The 23,600-nt window shown below is 35.0% G+C and overlaps 4 protein-coding genes across 4 annotated transcripts; 3 read left to right on the forward strand and 1 right to left on the reverse strand.

The window, feature by feature from the left end:
- The first annotated feature begins 203 nt into the window (after positions 1-203).
- On the forward strand, positions 204-4,605 carry LOC135849668 (arrestin domain-containing protein 1-like). Its single transcript, XM_065370172.1, has 6 exons — positions 204-460; positions 600-737; positions 820-1,028; positions 1,190-1,375; positions 1,474-1,653; positions 4,124-4,605. Exons 1-6 carry the CDS (start codon positions 343-345, stop codon positions 4,370-4,372), a joined length of 1,080 nt encoding a protein of 359 aa, XP_065226244.1. The 5' UTR covers positions 204-342; the 3' UTR covers positions 4,373-4,605.
- Positions 4,606-4,739: 134 nt separating this feature from the next.
- Positions 4,740-7,434, forward strand: LOC135849670 (arrestin domain-containing protein 17-like). The gene is made up of 6 exons (XM_065370175.1): positions 4,740-5,723; positions 5,865-6,017; positions 6,130-6,338; positions 6,431-6,616; positions 6,795-6,974; positions 7,101-7,434. The coding sequence occupies exons 1-6, from the start codon at positions 5,609-5,611 to the stop codon at positions 7,305-7,307; spliced, it is 1,050 nt and encodes a 349-aa protein (XP_065226247.1). The 5' UTR covers positions 4,740-5,608; the 3' UTR covers positions 7,308-7,434.
- Positions 7,435-7,564: 130 nt separating this feature from the next.
- On the forward strand, positions 7,565-13,182 carry LOC135849667 (integral membrane protein GPR180-like). The gene is made up of 7 exons (XM_065370171.1): positions 7,565-8,159; positions 9,642-10,209; positions 10,293-10,458; positions 10,545-10,778; positions 10,865-11,002; positions 11,079-11,334; positions 11,436-13,182. The coding sequence occupies exons 2-7, from the start codon at positions 9,731-9,733 to the stop codon at positions 11,663-11,665; spliced, it is 1,503 nt and encodes a 500-aa protein (XP_065226243.1). The 5' UTR covers positions 7,565-8,159; positions 9,642-9,730; the 3' UTR covers positions 11,666-13,182.
- A 334-nt stretch (positions 13,183-13,516) lies between these two features.
- On the reverse strand, positions 13,517-20,720 carry dbo (Kelch-like protein diablo). The gene is made up of 10 exons (XM_065370170.1): positions 20,486-20,720; positions 19,828-20,060; positions 19,561-19,745; positions 19,316-19,479; positions 19,080-19,238; positions 18,793-19,003; positions 18,389-18,716; positions 18,171-18,304; positions 17,875-18,083; positions 13,517-14,137 (listed from the first exon to the last, which is right to left on the reverse strand). Exons 2-10 carry the CDS (start codon positions 19,995-19,997, stop codon positions 13,946-13,948), a joined length of 1,752 nt encoding a protein of 583 aa, XP_065226242.1. The 5' UTR covers positions 19,998-20,060; positions 20,486-20,720; the 3' UTR covers positions 13,517-13,945.
- Positions 20,721-23,600: the final 2,880 nt, after the last annotated feature.

Below are 23,600 nucleotides of genomic sequence, written 5' to 3' on the forward strand. Positions count from 1 at the left end.
ATGTTTTATATTTAAATACGAATTAAAGCGAAGATAATAAAAAATGAATCATAAATACAAACAATTACTTTCTACCTATCCTTGCCACGATACGTTGAACGGTGAAGGTAGTTTTATCAGCCTAGACACTATTTTTTTTATGACTTATGACGCTACGTCATATTTAGCGCTGCGACAAATATTTTTTCGAGATTACGACACACTCGATGCTCGAAAATAATATTCGATGAGGTTTTTATCTTCCTTTTACCTGTATGCATAAGTTTAGTATTGAGTAATGTGGCGATTGTAGACGGTTACGATGTTCGTGTTTGGGTGACAATTAGGGTTTGATAAATTCGAATGATGACCGGGTTTGATTTTAGTATTATATTCGATCAAAGTGGAGGACCGTATACTCCGGGGCAATTGGTGACCGGTAAGGTTCGAATGTTTTTCAATTCTGCGAAACCTGTCACGAGTAAGTGATCGATAATTCAATTTTATCATGATTATTTTTAAGCATTACGTATACCTACTTATGTAGGTAATGGCAAATATAATGATAAGGTATTGTAGGTAGGTGGTAATTCTTACTATAAATTGTGTGTTTTGTGCAGAAATAAAAATAAAATTCGAAGGAAGAGCAGATGTAGAATGGTCTGAAGACAAAGAAATAGGAAATCAAAGTAGTTCGACTCGGATTCAATCTGACGAGCAGTATTTCAAATCCAAACTTATTCTGTACGAAAGACTTGGTAGGTTTTTTTGATGGAAAGAGGATCGGTCGATAATGTATATTGGTAGAGATGAACGATGAATATACTTATTTGCTTACAGGCGATTTCAAATTATCACAAGGAGATCACGTATACCCTTTCGGTGTCCTTTTACCTAAAAATATTCCGTCCAGTTTTGCCGGTTCTTATGGGAAAATTACATATTTTGCAATTGCCAAGATTGAAATTTCTGGACACCTTGATAAAACGAGGAAAGAATTTTTCTTCGTTAAGAATTTCCTCAACTTGAATTGTTTCCCGAGATTGAAGGTAGGTACACTTGATTTACCTACTAAATTAGGTACCTACATCTTACATCTTAATCTATCTTTTTCAATAATACAAGAATGTCCTTTTTCCTGAAAATTGTATACCTATACCTACCTATAATTGTTGAACATTTTTATCAAACGAAAAAAGCATTTTTGCAGGCTCCTGTTGAAGAACAAAAATTCAAGAAATTTTACGCCATGTGCTGTTTTCCTTGCGGAGAATTGAGAATGTGCGCTTGTGTTCCTCGAAGTGGATTCGTTAGCAATGAAACTATTCCTTTAATATTGGAAATCAATAACGATAGTTCGGTTCCTCTGAGAAAAATTACAGCTTACGTTGTCCAAGTATACGTTTTGATTTTTTAATAAATGTGTAGGTACTTAATTCTGATATTTCGCCTCTCAATTTGAATTCAATTTTGTGGATTTTTTTGTACCTACAGAAAGTTGAATGGCGAGCTGGATCGGACCGTAACCATTCGAAGGATGTACTCAAAACGTTCACGTTGGGTTCAGCCAAAGCAAATTCTTCGGCAACGATAGTAGAAAGCGTACCGGTTCCAGAGAAGGATTACCCTTATTTAGAAAATTGTCACATTATTATATTGAAATATGAACTATGGGTAAGTAAATTGCAGAAAAAGAAAAGAAAAAGTGATAATTTTCGTGTAGAATCAGAAATCTGAATTGATTGGCCTTACTATTTTACATTCCCAAGATTTCTCCACCCTTTTTATCAACTGATGGAAGTAGAGCAATTGATTAAAGTGAAAATCAAAGAGGGAATTTCTTATCAAAAAAAAAAAAAAAAAAAAATATTTAAAACGTGAAAAGATTTTTTTTTAATTTGATGAAGATCTTACAAAGCCACATAGAAACTCAAGTACTGGTGGGGGAGGGGGAGGGAGGTTGGGTGGACCCCCACATTCAAAAAGTCGGAAAATTTTCAGAAATTGATCATACGAGTAGGTACCTGCCTATTCTGCTTAAAATTTGCAACTTTTACGAGTTGAGTGAAATTTTCCGGACAATTTGATGAATTATTGATCACATTTGCGATTTTGACGAATGTTGAAGTCGGCAAATTAATGAATTGAAATTTTAAAATCTGAATTCGATGATTCAAAAATTTCGAATTTTCAAAAGTTTTTCCTTGGCATTTGCTCAGTACTATTCATTTTTCTTCTTTAAATTTTAAATTTCCTAACAGGTAAAAAATCATAATTTGAATTTCTAGCCCTTGTACTCAAAAAAAAAAGTGGCCCTACTTACAAAATGGTGGCCATTTTGATTGACAGGTCAGCCGAAATCGCAGATTTTGCGTCCCAACATAGGACTTGCACAAAATTTTTCAAACTGTACAACAGTAGATCGAAAAATCAAGCAAAACTTTATCACCTGTCAAAATTTAAAGTGCAAAAGTGCGTTTTTCGATTTTTGGGGAATTTTTAAAAAACAAATTTTGGCCAAAAAAGAGGGAAAAAATCAAAATTTTACCAAATTGATCAAGAAAGCTGAAATTTGGGATACACCCTATTTTCGACCTGCCAAATCGATTGGAAACGGTTTCAAACCGTTTTGAGCAGTTCTGGAGCCTCCAGCAGATTTTTGAAACTCGAAATTCGCACAAAATTTTACCAAAATGGAGTTGGAAAGCTGAAATTTATTTTACAAACTAATTTCAATACGCTACAAAGTCAACCACAGGGGGATTTCAAGTCATTTTGGAGCATCCAGCAATTTTTTGAAAATTACTGGAGCCTCCATCAGATTTTTGAAACTTGAAATTTTTACAAAATTTCATCAAATGGAGATGGAAAGCTGAAATTTACTCTACACTTCAATTTCAACACCCTCTGAAGACGACTTCAGGTGGGTTCAAATCATTTTGGAGCCTCCAGCGACTTTTTGAAAATTACTGGAGCCTCCAGTGGATTTTTGAAACTTGAAATTTTCGCAACATTGTACTAAATGGAGTTGGTAAGCTGAAATTTACTTCGCAAACTGATTTCAATACCATATGAAGTTGACTACATGGTGGTTTCAAATGATTTTGAAGCTTCCAGCTACTTTTGAGAAATCTCAATTTTCCAGAACACCATACGACCTCTCAAAAAGTTGCTGGAGGCTCCAAAATGACTTGAAATCCACCAGAAGACGACTTCGTAGCGTATCGAATTAGTTTGCAGAGTAAATTTCTGCTTTACAACTCTGTTTGATGAAATTTTTAGGAAATTTAAAGTTTCAAAAATCTACTGAAGGCTCCAGTAATTTTCAAAAAACCTCTGGATGCTCCAAAATGGCTTGAAATCCTCCTGTAGTTGACTTTGTAGCGTATTGAAATTAGTTTGTAGAATAAAGTTCAGCTTTCCAACTCCATTTTGGTAAAATTTTGTGACAATTTCGAGTTTCAAAAATCTGCTGGAGGCTCCAGAACTGCTCAAAACGGTTTGAAACAGTTTCCAATCGATTTGGCAGGTCGAAAATAGGGTGTATCCCAAATTTCAGCTTTCTAGGTGAATTTGGTAAAATTTTGATTTTTTTTCTCACATTTTGGCCAAAATTTGATTTTTGAAAATTCACCAAAAATCGAAAAAGACACTTTAGCACTTAAAATTATATGCTAGTCCTACGTTGGAACGCAAAATCTGCGATTTCGGCTGACCTGTCAATCAAAATGGCCGCAATTTTGTAAGTAGGGCCACTTTTTTTGAGTACAAGGGCTAGAAATGTTCATTAGGACTCCCCCTTTAAGAAAAAAGTTGTCCTGGAGGATCGGGGGGGGCTCCCCGACTCTTATAAGGGCAGTTTCAGTTTGCCTTCTCACAGTTGACCCAAAGGATCGCAGATTTTAAAAAAATCAAAAATGATGCATGATGCTTCTTGAAAAAAAATGTAAAAACATTGAAATCATAAATCGGTTTTTGGTACGATATTATGGATTTCATTTCTGAAAAATCGTTGCCACCAATTGCAATGATTTATCTTCCCTATAACCTCTCTAGATTACTTTCATAACTTTTAACAGCACTTTGCGAACTTGATGAATTGTTGGAAAATCGTTACGAAGCCTAATTTATTGTCATTCTACAGATCGAAGCTGATCCAGGTGCAGGCCACTGCGACTTAGATTTATCAATACCGATCTCCATCGGTGATATTGCTTTTATCCAGGACGAACCAAGTCACGGAGACGATCACTTTTTGTTATCTTTGGATAAGGACGATGCCGAGATTTCAGAATTTGAATTCGATGAAACCAACAAACAGGAAGTATACGCTACTTATAAACCCTCCGATAGCAAACCCGTTGAGATATTTACCAGCCACAAGAAATATTGATATTAATTTATATGGATACCTACTTGAATGAAAACAAAATATAATTTAAAAAGTAATGCATAATTTGTGGACAGGTAAGTAAGTATTACTTACATAGCCCATATAGGTACCCTATATCAATAAATTCATATCATACCTATTGATTGGAACAATGATATTTTTTCAATTGTTCCCTTATTTTTTTTATAACCTTTACAAATAAAAAGCAAAGTAATTTGCTACATACTTATGTAGGTATTGTGTTTTTTTTTCAATTGCCACGTTGCATAAGACCATAAAAATTTAAAGAGTGTTTACAGCTGGATTTATCTCATAAAAAAATGGAAAATTCCATTCTGAAATCAATACTTACCAATATAATGCCGAAAAAAATGAAATTATTGTGCTGAAAGCAAGATACCTTATTGGAAATAAATGAAACACCCCATATATTTGCATAATATATCTAGATATCTAGAGAGTTGGGATTATATTGAAATAATGATACGTGTAGGAAGGTACGTACAAGGACAAGTTTAAGTATTTGAGCATATTTGATCTCTATAAAAAGTATCTAAGTACCTATTTAAAAAGAAAGAACCATTCCAATTTTCAATACAATGATTTCCAACTTCATCAATGTAAAATGAAATTTTTTTCCTCATAAGATCCAAGATACGTTTAATTCGTCATTGATAGTGAGACAGAATAAGTGTGATGTTTCTAAAAAAAAATCACACAGGTCACTGCATTATCAAATATGTAAGCTTTAATAATAGCTCCTCTATTTGTTACACAAATTGAACTCATTAATACACATTTTTATTACATATTTTTATTCAATTCGTTTGAACTTGCACTATTTCATTAATCGCGTATACATATAACCTACGTACTAATTAAATTATCTCATTGTTAACGTCATATTACTGATTTCTATCGCTCAATGAAGGGCTGCTGACGTCTTTTTATAGCTACAGCACACTTCCTTTACCCACATTGGCATTTCACTTTTCTACCATAAATATCCTAAAATACTCGTGATTCATCATCTCCAAATGTGAATTTTCGTCACGATGAATCATTTTCAGCTCGGTATATTCTTTCATATTATATCAATTTACGTAGGTATAAAGAAACTTGAGAACCACTCGAGTACCTTTTAAGTAACTAAACAATAACTCTAGATAAAACAGTTTATAATACACGTTGCCCCAATTAGTGCGCCAATATTCGTGTATTCGGTGCGACAGAACCATGTCGTTGGTGAATTTGAGCATATTTTTCGATCGTTCAGATTTGATCTACAATACAGGTGAACAAATCACCGGTCATGTTGCTTTCAAGCTCAATACAATTCGGAATCTTACGTGTAAGTATTATGTATTATAGAAAATGGTCAGTTTTCAACGAAGCAAGTGACTTTTTTTCACTTACCTATCAAGTAGGCTTATTTAGATACTTATCTTTAATATTAAGTGATTCATTTCGAATTAATATTTTTCTTCGACAGGTATTAAATTAAAAATCAAAGGCAAAGCGAAAGTAAAATGGAGTGATTTGGTGACCACGACGGATAGTAAAGGTAAACTACAATTTGGAAGAGTATGGCGTACAAGTGACGAAGAGTATTTTAAAACAGTAGTGCCCCTGGATCAACAAATCGGTAAGTATTAACGACGTAGTTTATCGAGGGTACTTGTATACCTACCTACGTAACGATTAGTCTTATCTAAGTGATATCCTGTCACTAAACTGCTTGAAATTCGATTTTATAGGTAAATTTGAATTAACGCCAGGACAGTACTTATATCCGTTCAGTGTTACTCTACCTCCGAATATACCTGCTTCGTTTGTTGGAATTCACGGACGTATATTTTATTATGCCAAAGTTACGGTTATGTTCGAAAAACACGACAATGCTGAAAAGAAATCTTACTTCAGGGTGGTCAATCTATTAAATCTGAATCACTATCCTGCGCTTAGAGTAAGCCAACTAACTTATAATAATTGTATAGTTTTATTTTGCTTATCAATTTTCTATTTAATTTTATAAAAAACGATTTTTTTTTTTTTTAGTCGCCCACAGTAGTTGAAAGATACAGAAGATTTTACCAATGTTGTTGTTTTCCTGCTGGGAAAATTTCACTAACAGCTTCTGTGCCAAGAAGTGGGTTTGCTAAAAATGAGACTATTCCATTATCTCTAAAGGCCAATAATGACAGCTTCTTTTCAATTCGTGAAATTTTCATTTATGTGAACAGAGTAAGTTGTATTTCATTTACTATATTAGGCATTCGATTAGGCAATTTCATTCACAAATGTGTTATTCGAGCTGCCTACTTTTGCTCCTAGAATTAAGTAGTTGAACGAGTTCAACTTTCAATATTTTAAACGAACAAATTGAGTGTTGTTTATTTATTTATTTCTATGTATTTTTCAGAAAACAGAATGGCGATCTGGTGAGAATAGAAAATTCACGATTGAAAAACTAAAAACCATCAACATCAGAGCTTTAAATTCCAATACTACTCGTTCATGGGTCGAATCAGTACAAATGCCATTAGCTGAATTTCCATTTATTGAAAACTGCCAAATAATTAGGATGAGATATGAAATACAAGTAAGATAATCTATTCGAATTTATTATTAAAAAGTTCTTCGACAAAAAGAACATCGAATAGGTACTTATAGTTAGTCTAACTGATGTCTAACTCAACTAAACTTGACGACACTTTTGTTTTTATAGGTGAAAGTGGATACAGAAAATACCAACTGTGATTTAGATTTATTCATACCAATATCAATCGGTGATATTCCACTTACCGAACGTGATCCAGCTAATGAAGAAGATTTGCCTCCAAGTTATAATGAAGTAATACAAGGAGCAGGCACAAGTTTAGGAGAAAGTAATCATAATTTGAGTTCGATGTCTATCTCAACGATTTGCAGCTAGCGACTTTAATTTTCTATGTACATAATTTTAAATTTATTCATTTTTTTATTTTTTTTTGTTTGTTTATTTGTCGTACATAATTTTGTTTTGCCAATTTTTGTAATTAAATCTTTCAACCTTGAATAAACTTCTTTTGAAAGTTTTGAATGATAAACCAGGAAAAATTTGAGGAATCGAGAACCATCGAAAATCAATAATAATAATAATTTATTTATCCTATCGTTATAAACTCTCATTAAAGGAAGCAGGGGATTTATTTTTTGTCAATATTTATTCCTTTTAATGAGTAGATATACCTGTTCAACCAGATAGGTATTTACTTCAAAATGAAATACACTGAGTGTAGACTTCATGAGGCATGTGTACAGGTGGTTGAAATGAAATTTATGAATATGAAAAAAATTAATCTATCGCGTGGCAAGTGGTACTATAACAATAAAGCATATGAACCTAACCTAACAACAGAGGGAATCGTGATGTAATTAATGCAATGAAAGAAATTGATCTCATTATATAGTCAGAGTTGAGAGTTGAATATATTTAATAGCACAGTTTACTAAACAATCCCAACGGTATAAAATAATTAAATAAAAAGAAATAAATTGGATCATTCGAGTCAAAATCAAACATATTTTCAATTTTTTCATTCATTGATAAATAAAACCCTTCCAAATCCAAACCCAAACGACTCTACTTTCCCAATATCGTCCCTTACTAGCAACGCATGAAACTGATCGAATCATTCGAAAACGACAGATTCGAAGCTAGTCTAGTTTACACTTTACAGCATTTCATTTTCAGCACAGTAGCAGTGTGTTTGTTGTGTAATATTTGTGTTACGCGGCGACGATGGTGAGATTACGTGATAATTTCGTGTGCAATTTTATATACTTATTTCTTCGGTGCTGAGAAAATAGTCCAGTAACTTTAGCATTGAATAGTGAATCTCTAGGTGGCAAGCTGATTTTTGGTATACTGGTCCATTTTGATGTCCTGAAAACGAATCCGAGGAGTCCCCTACTGTGCCGGGTGAGCTTTCCCCCAAATTGTGGATTTTAGCCCCCCAAAATAGGTTTTTGGCCAATATATCGAGAAATTTCGACTCTAGCGTAAAAATGATTGAAGAATGTTGTTCTACGTTAAATTTCCGATCTATTGATATATCAACTGTCTTTCTCCCCCTCAAGGGGGGTGGAACTACAACCATTCAAAACAGGGGGGTTTCCTGAGAAATACATAAAGGATATAGGCACCTGCGGGGGGGGGGGGTGAAATGGCCCCTGAAAGCGTTCGAGTTGATATCAGCATGGAAGGTGGGTCCCATCGAGAAACTTCCGTGTGAAAAATTTCAGATCGGCACCACCTCCCCTTTTTGGGGAACCCCCCTTTTCTGTAATTTCAATACCAATTTTCTCAGCCCCATTTCAACCGATTTTGAAAATTTTTCAGTATGTTATGTATATTTATAGTAGGTATCCCCACAAAAATTTTCAACCCCTTCCCCTCATATTTACCCCTCAAAATGGTGTGAAAATGTGCCTTGGAGAGGGTTGGGGGTTAAATGGAAATTTCGGGGAAAATAACTAAGTATTAATGAGTAGGGTGTCGTTTTCGTATGATTCGATACCGCTGAGCACGAATATGACGTCAGATTTTTTGCTACACTCATCTAGCCCTCTCCACAGCACATAGCCCCCTCAATTTATACTATTTGAAATAAGTTGAAAAACGCTATTTTGAGGAGTAAATATGAGGGGAGGGGGTTGAAAATTTTTGTGAGGGTACCTACTATGAATATACATAACATACTGAAAAATTTTCAAAATCGGTTGAAATGGGGCTGAGAAAATTGGTATTGAAATTACAGAAAAGGGGGGTTCCCCAAAAAGGGGAGGTGGTGCCGATCTGAAATTTTTCACGCGGAAGTTTCTCGATGGGACCCACCTTCCATGCTGATATCAACTCGAACGCTTTCGGGGACCATTTCACCCCCCGCAGGCGCCTATATCCTTTATGTATTTCTCAGGAAACCCCCCTTTTTTGAATGGTTGTAGTTCCACCCCCCTTGGGGGAGAAAGACAGTTGATATATCAATAGATCGGAAATTTAACGTAGAACAACATTCTTCAATCATTTTTGCGCTAGAGTCGAAATTTTTCGATATATTGGCCAAAAACCTATTTTGAGGGGCTAAAATCCACAATTTGGGGGAAAGCACACCCGGCACAGTAGAGGACTCCTCAGATTCGTTTTCAGGACATCAAAATGGACCAGTATACCAAAAATCAGCTTGCCACCTAGAGATTCACTATAGCCCCTATTTTTTTGCTAAAGTTACTGGACTAAAATCCACCTCCAACAAGTGGAGGAACCGAGGAATCCATCTGGTAAAATGTAGATTAAATTCGTTGGCCCGGAGAGAGATGCTGTGCATCAACAGTAAGATGAAGATGACCGGATTCTTTCTGATATTATTCCTGAAGATTCTAAATGTAAAATGTGTCCATATGAAAGGCACTTGGAAAAGCGAGGATTTCTTCATGTTCGTGGTGAAATTCGGCTTCCAAAAGACTGACTTGCACAATCCATATTCATCCGGATACATTTATGGCAATATAACGACTGATAATTTTAAGTCTAACAGAACTGCTATGTTTGTGGTACTCGATAACGATAATTTCATCGAATACTATCCGTACAGATTGTTTAAAAACAGAACGAAAGCTTGTCAGCTGATGTTCCATAAGATCTCGTTTGGTAAATGCGTTCAAGGCGAGAAGATCGATTTCGTTAGCGAAATCCCTTGTAGAAAGAATCACCTATGTACGAACGCTGGCAATCCGGCTGATTTCATTTACGGGTCTCAGTTCTCCTATCAAATCAAAGATTTCCAGCAACCTAAGTAAGAGTTTGTTATGTAATAGTATGTTGACCAGTTAATATGTGGTACGATATTATGATATCGATTTGTTTATTTACTTACAGATTTTGGTACGCCTCGTTCGCTGCTTGTTACCTAAACCAGGACACTTGTACTTGGCATTACTCTAAAGATAGAATCAAAATTGATTATGATATATGGTTTGTCAACGGTAATCCTAATCGCAGCTCATTTAATCCATTTGTTTACCAGTTTTCATTTGATAAACATGTGAGTATTGTGCAGTCAGCCCTCAATCCCTGCAGGAAATATGGCGAAGGATAAATAAATTATTGGAATGTATTTGTTTGTTGCAGGACACGGTGGAATTATTCCTATTATTTTTTGTAATTTACGCGTTACTAGTGCCAGTTCAAATTTATGCAGTTACCCATCAAAGTCACCCTGTAACTAAGCTTTTTACTGCTAGTCTATTAATGGAATTTTTCGGTGTTTCTATGAATTTGCTCGGTGCTTTTAAATTTGCCATTGATGGAGAGGGGTATCCTCGAATAGCTGTAATGGGTGACGTACTGGATATTTTATCACGGGTATGACGACTCAATTGGTAGGTAGGTAGTAGGTACCTAGGTACAGATGTGTTAATATTGATGCGTTTGTATGTGTTTTTTTGCAGACAACTTTCATGCTGTTGTTATTATTACTCGCTAAAGGATGGGCTGTTACTAGAATGCAGCTTACATGGCATCCATTCGTATTTGTAATTTGGTTAATATACGGAATGGTGCATATTTTATTGTATATATGGAATAAAGTAAGTTTGATTGAATTTAGTGGTCAAAACACTTTGGTTTCATGGCACGTCAATTTATTAATTTTACAAATTCTAGGTGGAAATTGATATCGTTAAAGACATCGACAAATATCAAACGTGGCCCGGTTGGTTAATAATACTACTCCGCATTGTGATCATATTTTGGTTCCTGTTAGAATTAAGAAATACCATGAAATACGAACACAATTGTAAGAAATTGAATTTCTTCTTGCATTTTGGAGCATCAGCCCTGGTCTGGTTCATCTATCTGCCTATAGCAGCTTTAATATCGACGGAGATATCGCCATTATGGAGATCTAAATTACTACTAGGTATGGTTTTTTTTTTTTCTGCAACTGTTAATGAAGCACCACGTAGAGAGCTCCTGTAGTTCGAACGAATGTCATTATTTTTGTGTTTGTTTCACTTTCAGCTATAACATATGCTGCTGATTGTTTGGCGTACTGTATAATGACTCATTTACTCTGGCCCACCAGAAGCGAGCAATATTTTTTGTTAGCTACTTCAATCGATACTGGTGGTGATGAATTGGATGTTTTCAACGAAGCTCCTCATGTTTTAAATGACTATGTTCCAGCTTCACCCACATTGTCTGATTCTGCTCAATATTTGAAATTAATCGACTTGAATCATTATTCGTAATGCGGTTACCGTATACATGTAAGTTGTGCTGTTTTTGTAGGGATTTTTTTTAGCGATATCAGCGATATGATTTAGAGTCTCGCGTTTGTAAATATTACCTATCAATGTGTACGTGTGTTTTTTACAAAAAAATATCGCCTGTACAAATGAAAAGTTACGAGTTTTATTGTGTTTTAAGGTTTAATAATATTTTGAATTTTAATGATATTTTTCGGATTTTTTTTCGCCTGTGCATAGGCTTTGTTAGATTTTAATTTTTATCAATATTTATTGAATGAAGCATTCCTTTCATTGTGTTGAACACCACAATGACGATTTTTATTAGAAGTTTTAATTTCATTCGTCGTTTATTTTTCTGAGATACGTACATTGATGGACTAGACGTTAAAGTGCACTAGTTTTTTTTTCCGGTGCAAAAACTCGGAAGTCTTCGGGTACAGTCGGAAATACTTCGTTCGACTTGTTCTATTTCTCTAGTGTGATAACTGATAACTCTCAAGTCTCAAACTCTGTTCTGCTTCGTAATAAAGGACGTAAAGGTGAAAAAATGAAAATATAAAATTATAAAATACCATTACGTACTACATACATATAATGATTACTTATTCAGCATTTTCCATAATATTAACCGTTGGCGTTAGATGGATCAATTATTATCATCATTTCAAAATGTTAAGCCTGATAGTGTTGATACATATCGTTCATGAACTGTACACACTCCACGAAACATATGTACCTACGCAAATTTGGAATATATGAGTTGAAAAACAATTGTCGAAAGCTCGGCAATAAGTAATAATCTACTTAATTTAACTTGTTTACTGTTTTTTCATATTTTTCTTTCTCAGTTCGCGGTGATTTTGTCAATAATCTTCGCCTCTACAGTGATGTGATAGTGGTTTTTCAATCAATTCAACATCAACTATCAAGTCAGTTCATATGAACATCATTAGTATGCTTTAGTTGTGGAAAAATAATAAATACTTAACATCAAAAATTTGAATTTGGGAACTGGAAAGAAAAGAACAGAAAGATGACGATGAAAAGATAAATACAAGTTGAACGAAGTACCTCCGACATTACCCGACGGCTTCCGAGTTTTTGCACCGGAAAAAAAAACTAGTGCACTTTAACGTCTAGTCATTGATGGTATTATTGCTTTTGTTTATTTTGATTGAGTTTTTCTCAACAAAGAACTCAATTCAATCTATACAATTTTTATGTATATTTAATTGTTTTATTCAAAGTATTCAATGCGATATTATGATGTTTTTCGTAGATCGTAAATTAGAAACATCGTTGTGTTTTCAAGAAAAGTTGGAATTTTTTGTATGATATTTTTGTGACTTTTTTTCGCTTCTGGTTACCTTTTTTTAGTTACTTATTTGCATTTTTTTTTCAAACTATCACGTTTATTAGAACAAATTTCAAATTCTCATGTAACATGACTTGAGACAGCGAATTGTGTAATTTCATTGTAAATGCAATTTTAAAATACATTTCTATGAGTTTTTCAATTTTCATTTTCACCATGTTGGAAGTAGATAATTAATGGTATTTTTTTTATGAGAAATTCCAAAATCATTAATCAAGTACGAAACTACGAACTTGAAATCTGAAGAGTGAAGATCAGAATCTGATCAGAAAGAAATGAAAGCGTGCTTGATCAATAAAATGAGATACTTTTGCACTACAGAAAAAAGAATTCTAAAGGCTGAAATTGGTGTTGAGGTAGATTCCCATCTTTCTATAAAAAGTTGTTCCCATTTGGCCAATTTTTTTGAAAAATTCAGCCTCATTACACTCAATAGTGAAAATTCATAATGAAACACAAAAAGAAAACTAGATACGTTGAGTAAATCAAAATTTTATCCAATCATTTACCAACATAAAGAAAGAAAGAGAGAGAGAGAGAAAAAAAAAGAATAAGTACATATTAAAAGTTTGTTTCAAACTTGAAGCAGCGTTCTGACATCTAATAAAAATACTGAATACTTAATGCATAGGTAGCTATCGATTTCAGCAGCGTCAGATGAGATAATGTTCAAAAAAAGAAAATAATTCGTTGAATAATCAATTCGCAATCAGGTACAGGCTAACCATAAAATCGGCTTAATACATAATAAAGATTTTTTCCACAGAAAAACATTTGACGAATTAAAACGAGAGAAAAACGCGTTAAATGCGAATTGTCCATTTTCAAACCACCATCCAAATAATATAGTAGTAACAAAAGCATTAATTTGGTCACGAGCAATGTGAACTATAAAGTACACGCCATCACCAAAGTGAATGCTCAGTTTGTGGAGCTCTCATGACGCCAACGCCACCACCCAGCCTTCTGTAATTCATTGAACCACATAAACGCCACTGGTTTTGTTCTTGGTCATAAACTTCGATTGATTTCAAATAGGCTGTGCCATCAAAACCTCCTACAGCATAAAGCTGTCCATTTACTACGGCTAAACCAACCTGAAAATAAAATGTAATGAAATAGTGTACATTTGATTAAAGATGTAGTAGGTCATTCCATGTCAATTCGACCAACGTTTTTGAGTCATGTCTCATGTCTTTTGATTTCATACAAAAATTTTTTTACAACAACTATTGGGTGAAGAATGTCATTGACATTGCAAAAATCCAATCAAAACACGTGCAAAAGAAATTCCGAGAAGAACTGGAAAAACAAAAGGAAGACAAGTTGGAACAACCAGAAGGTATTGATGAAAAGTGGCAAGCATGGAACCGAAAGGTTAAAACAGCAGCAGAAAAGTCTACTCCACTCACAGGAAAATGAAAACACAAACCATGGATGGCTCAAGAGATACTGGATCTGATGGAAAAACGAAGAAAAGCAAACAGACCAAGTAGTGAATACACAGCACTAAATAACAAGATCATGGGAATGTGCAGAATGGCCAAAAATGAATGGTATGAGGAGAAGTGCCAAGAAAAAGAAGAACTGGAGAAAAGGCACAACTCTAGAGAATGAGACATGCATACCAAAATGACGCAGATGATGGTCACCCTGTCACCCACAAGAAATTAAAATAAGTGGAATAGCATTTATTTAGTGTCTGTCACTACCATTGGTTTTAAACAGTGTCTGTCACTACCACTGGTTTTAAAAAGTGTCTGTCACTACCACTGGTTTCAAACAGTCTGTCACCACAAACACTGGATTTAAACAGTGTCTGTCACTAACACTGCTTATATAAACAGTATCTGGTACTACCACTGGTTTCAAACAGTGTCTGTCACTACCACTGGTTTTTAAAACAGTGTATGTAACTACCACTGGTTTCAAACAGTGACTCTCACTACCACTGCTTTCAAACAGTTTCTGTCACTACCGTTGGTTTTAATTCAAACACTAAACAGTGTCTGTCACTACCACTGGTTTTAAAAAGTGTCTGTTACTACCACCGGTTTTGATCAGTGTCAGTCACTACCACTGGTTTCAAACAGTGTCTCTCACTACCACTGGTTTCAAACAGTGTCTGTCACTACCATTGGTTTTAAAAAGTGTCTGTCACTACCACTGGTTTTGATCAGTGTCTGTCACTACCACAGGTTTAAAACCGTGTCTGTCACCACAAACACTGGATTTAAAAAGTGTCTGTCACTACCACCGCTTATAAACAGTGTCTGGTACTACCACTGGTTTCAAACAGTGTGTCACTACCACTGGTTTTAAGCAGTGTCTGTCACTACCACTGGTTTTAAAAAGTGTCTGTAGCTACCACCAGTTTTGATCAGTGTCAGTCACTACCACTGGTTTCAATCTGTGTCTGTCATAAACACAGGTTTTAAACAGTGTCTGTCACTACCACCAGTTAAGTTATAAACAGTGTCTGTCACAAACACTGGTTTTTAAAACAGTGTATGTAACTACCACTGGTTTCAAACAGTGTCTGTCATTACCACTGGTTTTAAACAGTGTCTGTCACTACCACTGGTTTTAAACAGTGGCTGTCACTACCACTGGTTTCAAACAGTGTCTGTCACTACCACTGGTTTTAAACAGTGTCTGTCACTACCACTGGTTTTAAACAGTGGCTGTCACTACCACTGGTTAAAAACAGTGTCTGCCACTACCACTGGTTTTAAAAAGTGGCTGTCACTACCACTGGTTAAAAACAGTGTCTGTCACTACCACTGGTTTTAAAAAGTGTGTGTCACTACCACTGGTTTTGATCAGTGTCTGTCACAAACACTGGTTTTAAAAAGTGACTATCACTACCACCCGTTATCAACAGTGTCTGGTACTACCACTGGTTTCAAACAGTGTCTGTCACAAACACTGGTTTTAAACCGTGGCTGTCACTACCACTGGTTCTAAACAGTGGCAGTCACTACCACTGGTTAAAATCAGTGTCTGTCACTACCACTGGTTTTATACAGAAAAACTAGTTCAATCAACATTTAAGAAGTTGAACAGCCACTTCATTGTGGACTATCATCGCGAAGCTGATTTTCAAAGTGACAAGGGCTCAAATCTTGAAGATGATTATATCAAAATGATCTAGTCAGTTCAGAAAATCAAACCCTTTTTCAACTTTTCATTTTCGTTCATTTTTACACAGATACCAGAGGTGGGAACCTCACTTTTTGACCATTCCTTGTAGAGCCATCGCATCAAATCAATGAGCCACACACTGAAGCTACTACTCACCATCATGAATGCCAGAATTGCAAAGAAGATAGATAAAAATCTGGATTTGTAGTGAAAAAAGGGATGAGAGATGCAATTGCCCTGCTGAAAGTGATCATTCAAAGAGCACTGAATGCAAATAGGGAAATCATTGCTTGCTTTGTCGATTATGAGAAAGCATTTGATCGCGTCAACCATTTGAGGATGTTAGAGATCCTGAAGAAATACAATATTAATGACAAAGACCTGAGAATAATCAAGAACCTATACTGGGAGCAGAGAGCAAACATCAAGATTGGAACTGAGTACTTGGAGAATGGATGTGGTATACAGAGAGGTGTGAGGCAAGGATGCCCCCTCTCATGTAGGTAGTTCAATGTGTGCGCAGAAGAAATAATGAGAGAAGCGCGAATTTAACAAATGGGATTCAAGATCAATGGCAAGAGAATAAATAAAATAAGTTACGCAGACAACAAAGTGATCCTTGTTGGGACAGAAGCGCAGATGCAGAAGATGTTAGATGATTGACCAAATTAACAGCGCTGGATTAAAATATGGAATGAAAATAAACGCAGGCAAGACCTGAGGAGTGAGGACCAAGGTTATAAGATTTACAAAAGGAGATGATAAGGAGGTCAAAATCCACACCGGGACTCAAAAAATTGATGCTTTTTTGAAATATTCAAGTTTTGAGATGGGATCTCTTGATGGAAAAAGAGCACCCCTACCCCCAATTTTGGGCAAAACTTTTGAAAAAAAAAATCTGGGGCATGTGATATATCAAAGGGGGATAACTTAAAAAAAAGGTTTCGTTCGTGTGACACATGAAATATTTTGTTTTTGATATCGCTGAACACGAATTTAGCCTTAGTTTTTCAAACTGACCTCGCCCATGGCTCCCAGAACCTCCCCAACCGGTTAAAGTCCAAAAAATGGGGAGGGGGTGTGGATGTGGCTAATCAAAAATATTACATCATATTCGAGTTCAGCGTCACCAAAAACATACAATTCGATATATAACATGCCCCATACTGCTTTTCGAAAGTTTGGCCTAAAATTGGAGGTGGGGTGCTCCCTTTACATCAAGAGATCCCATCTCGAAAGTCGAAACTTGAATATTTCAAAAAAGCATCAGAAGGTATGTACATCTATGGTATTTTTTCAGAATTTTAAATGGTAGCTCCCACGTACAGCTCCATTTTAAAATTCGAACTTTCAAATTTTGAAAATTTCAAAATGCTAAAAAGTTCAAAATTCAATGCCCTTTCGAACTGTGAAATCAGTTTGGATCAAAATCAAAAAATTATAGTTTTGGAGGAATGCGCTGCTGAAGTGTAGCACCTCGAGACAGCGTGAAATGGAAGTCCCCCCCCCCCACCTCCTGAGGGGGCTAGGACCAAACTGATTGCGGGGTTCTTACTTACTGGGTAGGCAGATATTGCAAAAAAAATTTGAGCGAAATCGAAAGACATGACTTTCAAAATCGTATTTTTTTAGACCAATTTTATTGACCTGGAATGACCCTCGTATCAAAATTACGTATTCCAGTACTTACTCCACTTCGTCTAGAAGTCATCGCAACGATCGGAGACCACGAATTGCTGTGAGGATTATATCGCTCAGCGCTGCTCAATTCCATGCAATCGTCTCGACCACCTACCGCGTATATCATATTATTAAATACCGCGCATCCTAAATGTTTTCTTCGGGTGGACATGGGAGCCATATTAGTCCATTTATTTTGCCGCGGATCATACCGTTCCACTGAAAATCATTAGAATAGATTGAGAAAAATTTATACACGAGATTTCAACCACCGCTACCTTATACGAATCTAATTAATCATCCCACCTGTATTAAGAGGGCACTGCCCATCTGAACCTCCGATAGCGTACAGGTAACCACCTAATACGGCTACAGCTACGCCCAACCGTCGAGTAGTCATGGGCGCTACTTTACCCCATTTGTTCTCTTTCGGATCGTACCTAAGTAATTAAATTTCGCAAGAAAATTAAACGATATAATTTTACATACTCCAACACGCATCTCGAGCCGAGTTTTCCACGTACCTTTCGACGTGATTCAAGCATTGTACACCATCTTGTCCGCCAACAGCGTATAAATATCCGTCCAATACCGCAACACCGACACTAGTACGACACGATGTCGTAGGTGCGACGTCGCAACACCACTGATTCGTTTGCGGATCGTATCTTTCAATACTGTTGAGATAAGATTGGCCATCGTGCCCGCCGACAGCGTACAATAAATCGTTGAGTACGGCTACGCCAACGCCGCATCTCCTTTTACTCATCGGAGCTACCATTTTCCAGTCGATGGTTTGCGCGTCGAAACGTTCTACAGATGCGATTGCATCTCCACTACACCAACCTCCAACTAACGTAAGGGAAAAACTCGCATGTCAGTATTTCATTTCGTAGGTACAGAATTACGACCATGCGATCCTTCTTACCGGCAAATAAGACTTCTCCGCGTCTGGTTGGTTTGCGAGGTCGAGTTCTGGGACCTTGCATCAGAGGTCTTTCTTGAGGTAATAAAAGATAGTTTTTTGCTTCGTCGACCAAATCTCGACAACACTCGTCACTTCGTATTAATAAATCAGATCCAACCGTACCGACCAAAAATTTTGGACTCAGTAGAGGTAGACGAACGTGTTGTAAAACCTACACGAAAGAAGGAAAAAATTCATCAAACATGAAACTTGAGAACATTCGAGCGTTGAAAAACAGTCTATAATACCTGCGATAAATGTTGTCTTCTTTCTGAAACGTTATACTTTACCCAAGACATCACCGCACTATACACTAACTCTTCAGATCTTACATTTAATTCGTCGTTAGATATAATATCGATTAACTGAGTAATTGGCAACAGTAAGAATTCTTCGCTCTCAATTACCTACATACATAAAACGTACGTACGAAATTATTAAACAATCGCAATTCAGACTAAACTAACGAATTCTGCATACTTACTTCTTGAAAGTTATGCTGCGTGAATTTATCAGCGATTCTTAGTAAATCACGACAAGAATGAGTATCTGCGAATGCACGTATACCCAAACAATTCGAAGGATCTAACTGTCGTTTTAAAAATTCGCAACAGATGTCCTGAATTTCCGCTAACTGAAGAAGACAAGCTAAACAAAAATCAACATCTCACATAAGCCAAATCAATTCAGCACATTCGCTGTACATCAACATTTACAATAAGTACAAACCAGCTGGTAGTAATGTCTGAACGTTTGATTCTTCAATAACGATATGGGAAGTGTAACAAAAATCTACCAACAATTCCATAGCTAATTCGTCAATATCTCGTATTGTGACTTCGGTTTGTCTCGATTCTGCCAACTCTCCGGTGAACATTGCTCTGAAGTAAGGACTACATGCTGACAAGATTACCCTATAAAATGAACTCTATTAAATGAAGTATGTATGCCCTCTTTCGCATGTAGAATGGATATAGAATCGTCGCAGTTCGTTACCTATGAGCGAAAATTTTCCTAGATCCGACATGTAAAACGACATCGCATAGTTCTCGATGGCGGCGCAAACCATTCAATTCGGTGAGCGTATTGCGAGGATGTTTTTCCGATGTGTGAGTCAATCGTGCTGGAGACGGTGGCCTTTCTCCGCTAATAATCAGTTCCCCCATTCTATTCCCTCGCGACGATTGAAGTCGCAAAGGGGGGGAACTCCACCCCCAAACTGAGTCAATCTAAAATCAAATAAAAAATAGCATTAGAATTCATACGCAGCAAACATTTTTCTTGTGGAATTTTAATTATTACAATCATGGATCAGTTGACAGTGAATCAAAATACATATAGCTCAAATGGTACCAACAACGAAGTTATTAGCAGATTGCTTTACAAAGTTTTAGAAACTTGATTCGTTTAAAAATTAAAAGTGTTTTGTTTCTAAGAGGAAAACACATCAAATTCAATGGCATTTTACAGTTTATTTCCTCGATGAAAATAGTCAGTTGCGTTATAATGAACGATGAATTGAGAATATTTCCATCTCAAAAATCATGTCCCAATATGAAAACATACATAATAATTAGATCAAGTTCTAAAGCTGTAACTGAAAACTAATAACCTAAATTATGTGTGAAAATTACCAGTTGAAACTGTAACATACCTTCGCAATATTGGGATAAATGACGAAAAATTAACTGGCACAAATTCGATATTGAGCGATGTAGTGGTTTTTCTTGAGTTCACAGTTTCCAACAGCAGATACGATGGATGTTATCTGTTACATTTTACGTGAAATTTTTTTAAATTTCAAAAATATTTGCCAGCGCCAATCAATTAAAATTTCTTGGTGTTTTCATTTTGTTTTATATCAAACATGATAACGCGATTACGCGAACAGCCTTTTTGATGCGATTTTTTTTTGCATGCGGGATGCGTAACAGCCGTTCATTTCGTTCATGCCGTTCTTTTGAAGTTTTTGAAATTTGAATTTCAGAATTTGATTTTTCAAACTTTTTTTTTTATTTCATTACATAATTTTAATTTCAAATTAGGTAAATTAAAATTTATCAAAGCATCTAAAATATTTTTGTATGCAAACGTTGTTTTTTTCTTCGATTTGACCATTTCTTGGGGATGTCAATGTCAATTGTCATACGTCGTCTAACGTCTTGACCTCTTGACTTGATACTTTTCAAAAATTCAAAACTTATTTTCTGCAGAATTCATTTTGAATTCTGAAAATAAATTTCAAATTTTGAATAGTATCGAGTGCTCAAAGAAAAGTACCTATCTTGTGATTGTGAATTTTGAAAAAATAGTCAATTTGATAATAATTTCCAAAATAAACTTAGTTCCTTTCAAAATTCACGAAAAATGAATTCTGAAAATAAATTTTGAATTTTTTGAAAAGGTATCGAATTCTTAACCCTGCGGTAGTGGCATCCAATTTTTTTCCGTGAGGGGTCGCATGCATAACTGTCTGTTAGACCGAGTCATTTTTTTACACTGATTATTGTATTAATTGGCATAATTGATGCCTTTTAAAGACCAAAAAGATTAGCGTAGTGTCAAATTTATCTACCTAATTACTTTTTGAAGGCCCATTTTTCTTGCATTCAGTCAAAGTTCAAAAATCAGCTTGAAGTGAATTATGTAAAAAAGCAAACTTTTCAATATTTTTCATTTACTAAAACCGAGTTAAATTTATTTAAATTAAATTCAAAAATCATCCTGAACTTTTTTTTTCGGTAATTCACCTTAAGGTCATTTTTTATACATATCAATAAGACGTATCTACGAAAAAACCGCCTTGAGGTGAAAGTTCTTTGGTCAAATCTTGAAAATTACTCCTTCGAAAATGGTATAGGCAAATGTATAGACGTTGTATTTCTCATATTTATTTTTGGTGGTTTTTAAAAAATGAAATCAATTTAATAAATTCCAACTTTTTGTTTCTAAATTCGCAAAAATGAATTCTGAAAAATGATTTTTTTTTTTGAAGTACGTAACTACGTACTTATCAAGTGTTTGACGAAAAGTAATTCCGAAAAAATTGAATTTTCGCTCATTTGAAAAAGCAAGTTTTCTGGAATTATCAAATTTTGTGAAAGAAAAAACGTGAGATTTTGCGAAAATCAAAAATGAATTTTGAAAATGAATAAACAAAAACGGCTGTTGAAAAAAATCTGAGAAAAATTGAAATTAAAATTAAAAAATCACTTCAAAAAGAGAAAATTGAATTATTAAACGAAATATCAATTTATTTGGAAATCTCAAATTTTATATTTTTTTGGCCAAAATTCACGAAAAATAAATTCTGAAAGTATAAATTTTGAATTTCTTGGGAAGTATCGAGTGCTGTTTGTATTCCTTGATCCTGATCCCAAAGTTTATGAAATTTAAATAGGTAGATTCGCCTCACCCTGTAAGGGTACCACAAAAATGCGATTTCCAATGTCCTGTAAAGGACAAGGAACCACGACGACGACGAGGTACATCACAATTGAACTTTTTAATTATTACAAGTTTAGCCCTATCAACGTTTATACTAGTACGTAGTAGGTACGTACCACCTGAGTTAACTAATTCAACTGTTCTTCACTACATATTGACTTTTTTAGTTACAAACATCTTTCGAACATTCACGATTTTTCAAAATTAACCAATCACCCCCCCCCCCCACCGAGGGCGAATTTCACGATTTCCAGGCCATTCTGCAGCCTCCAGCGTGATTTTCAATTTCTCCAGAATTTTGAATTTGCTCCAGAAGAGACGTGCATATGAATGAAGTTGTGCAGCTAAAAATGGAGCTGTGTGTCATACTCTACCTGTTTAACGAGTTTATCCACATTCGAGCCGATTTTGTGAGGGACAACTTGACAATGGTTTTTTGACCAGCTTGAATTTCTGACCCAAAAAAAATCACAATTTATGGCCATTTTAATGAAATTTTAAAAATGTTGTCAATTTTTAGGTTGCGAAAATTTGTGATAGGTACATGATTTGATAAAAAAAAAACACACACACAAACGTGATTTATCGGGAATTATTGGAAATTTGTAAAATACTTAATGGAAATTTAAGTCAAAAAGCAAGACTTTGAAAACTTTAGCAAAAATCAGCTCACCTTATAAAGAATAATCATATGCCAAAAAAACAACATTTTTCTCGCAATTTCTGAAGAAATGCGAGAATTTTTTGGAATTTTATACAAAAAAAAACACCATTTTTGAGCCATTTTGCTGAAAAACGAAAATTTTTTCATTTTTGAAAAAGCAAAACTTTGAAACATTTTTGCAAAAAGGTGGGCTTTTTGGGCCAATATTTTTTAAAAAAGTTGAATTTTTCAAAGTTATGAATTTTTTTCAAATTGAGCTAAAAAAGCGAGAATTTTTGACAATTTTAGCAAAAAACAGGAAATAATAGTACATAGATGCTATTGAAAAAAATATAATTTTTCAAAATTTTTGTGAAAAAGCGAAACTTTTAGACAATTGGGGGGGGGGGAGATGAGGTCAATCTTCAGCCATTTTTATTGCAAAAGCTAACATTTTTGTCAATTTTAAAAAAAGTTGGAGTTTTTGAAAATTGTTGTCAAAAAACAAGATATTGACAATTTTAGCAAAACGCAAGACTTTTTAGTAACAGGTACATATACTGAAAGAAAAACCCGGTATTTTAATTTTTGAAAATGCAACTTTTTTGTTTTGGTAAAAAACAGAGATTTTTGGGTAATTTTTGAAAAAAGTACATTTTTTTTGCAGTGTTCCCAAAAA

This window comes from Planococcus citri, chromosome 1 (assembly GCF_950023065.1).
Source record: "Planococcus citri chromosome 1, ihPlaCitr1.1, whole genome shotgun sequence".
Taxonomy (NCBI): Eukaryota; Metazoa; Arthropoda; class Insecta; order Hemiptera; family Pseudococcidae; genus Planococcus; species Planococcus citri.

Excerpts from the sequence above, each read along its gene's own strand:
- LOC135849668 (XM_065370172.1), top strand. The coding sequence starts at position 343 with ATGATGACCGGGTTTGATTTTAGTATTATATTCGATCAAAGTGGAGGA. Across the intron at positions 461-599 it reads TTCTGCGAAACCTGTCACGA|AAATAAAAATAAAATTCGAA; the intron begins GTAAGTGATCGA and ends TGTTTTGTGCAG. Across the intron at positions 1,029-1,189 it reads ATTGTTTCCCGAGATTGAAG|GCTCCTGTTGAAGAACAAAA; the intron begins GTAGGTACACTT and ends GCATTTTTGCAG.
- LOC135849670 (XM_065370175.1), top strand. The coding sequence starts at position 5,609 with ATGTCGTTGGTGAATTTGAGCATATTTTTCGATCGTTCAGATTTGATC. Across the intron at positions 5,724-5,864 it reads TACAATTCGGAATCTTACGT|GTATTAAATTAAAAATCAAA; the intron begins GTAAGTATTATG and ends TTTCTTCGACAG. Across the intron at positions 6,339-6,430 it reads ATCACTATCCTGCGCTTAGA|TCGCCCACAGTAGTTGAAAG; the intron begins GTAAGCCAACTA and ends TTTTTTTTTTAG.
- LOC135849667 (XM_065370171.1), top strand. The coding sequence starts at position 9,731 with ATGCTGTGCATCAACAGTAAGATGAAGATGACCGGATTCTTTCTGATA. Across the intron at positions 10,210-10,292 it reads AAAGATTTCCAGCAACCTAA|ATTTTGGTACGCCTCGTTCG; the intron begins GTAAGAGTTTGT and ends ATTTACTTACAG. Across the intron at positions 11,335-11,435 it reads GAGATCTAAATTACTACTAG|CTATAACATATGCTGCTGAT; the intron begins GTATGGTTTTTT and ends TTTCACTTTCAG.
- dbo (XM_065370170.1), bottom strand. The coding sequence starts at position 19,997 with ATGGGGGAACTGATTATTAGCGGAGAAAGGCCACCGTCTCCAGCACGA. Across the intron at positions 18,305-18,388 it reads TGCTTGAATCACGTCGAAAG|GTACGATCCGAAAGAGAACA; the intron begins GTACGTGGAAAA and ends TTAATTACTTAG. Across the intron at positions 18,084-18,170 it reads GCAGTGCCCTCTTAATACAG|TGGAACGGTATGATCCGCGG; the intron begins GTGGGATGATTA and ends AATGATTTTCAG.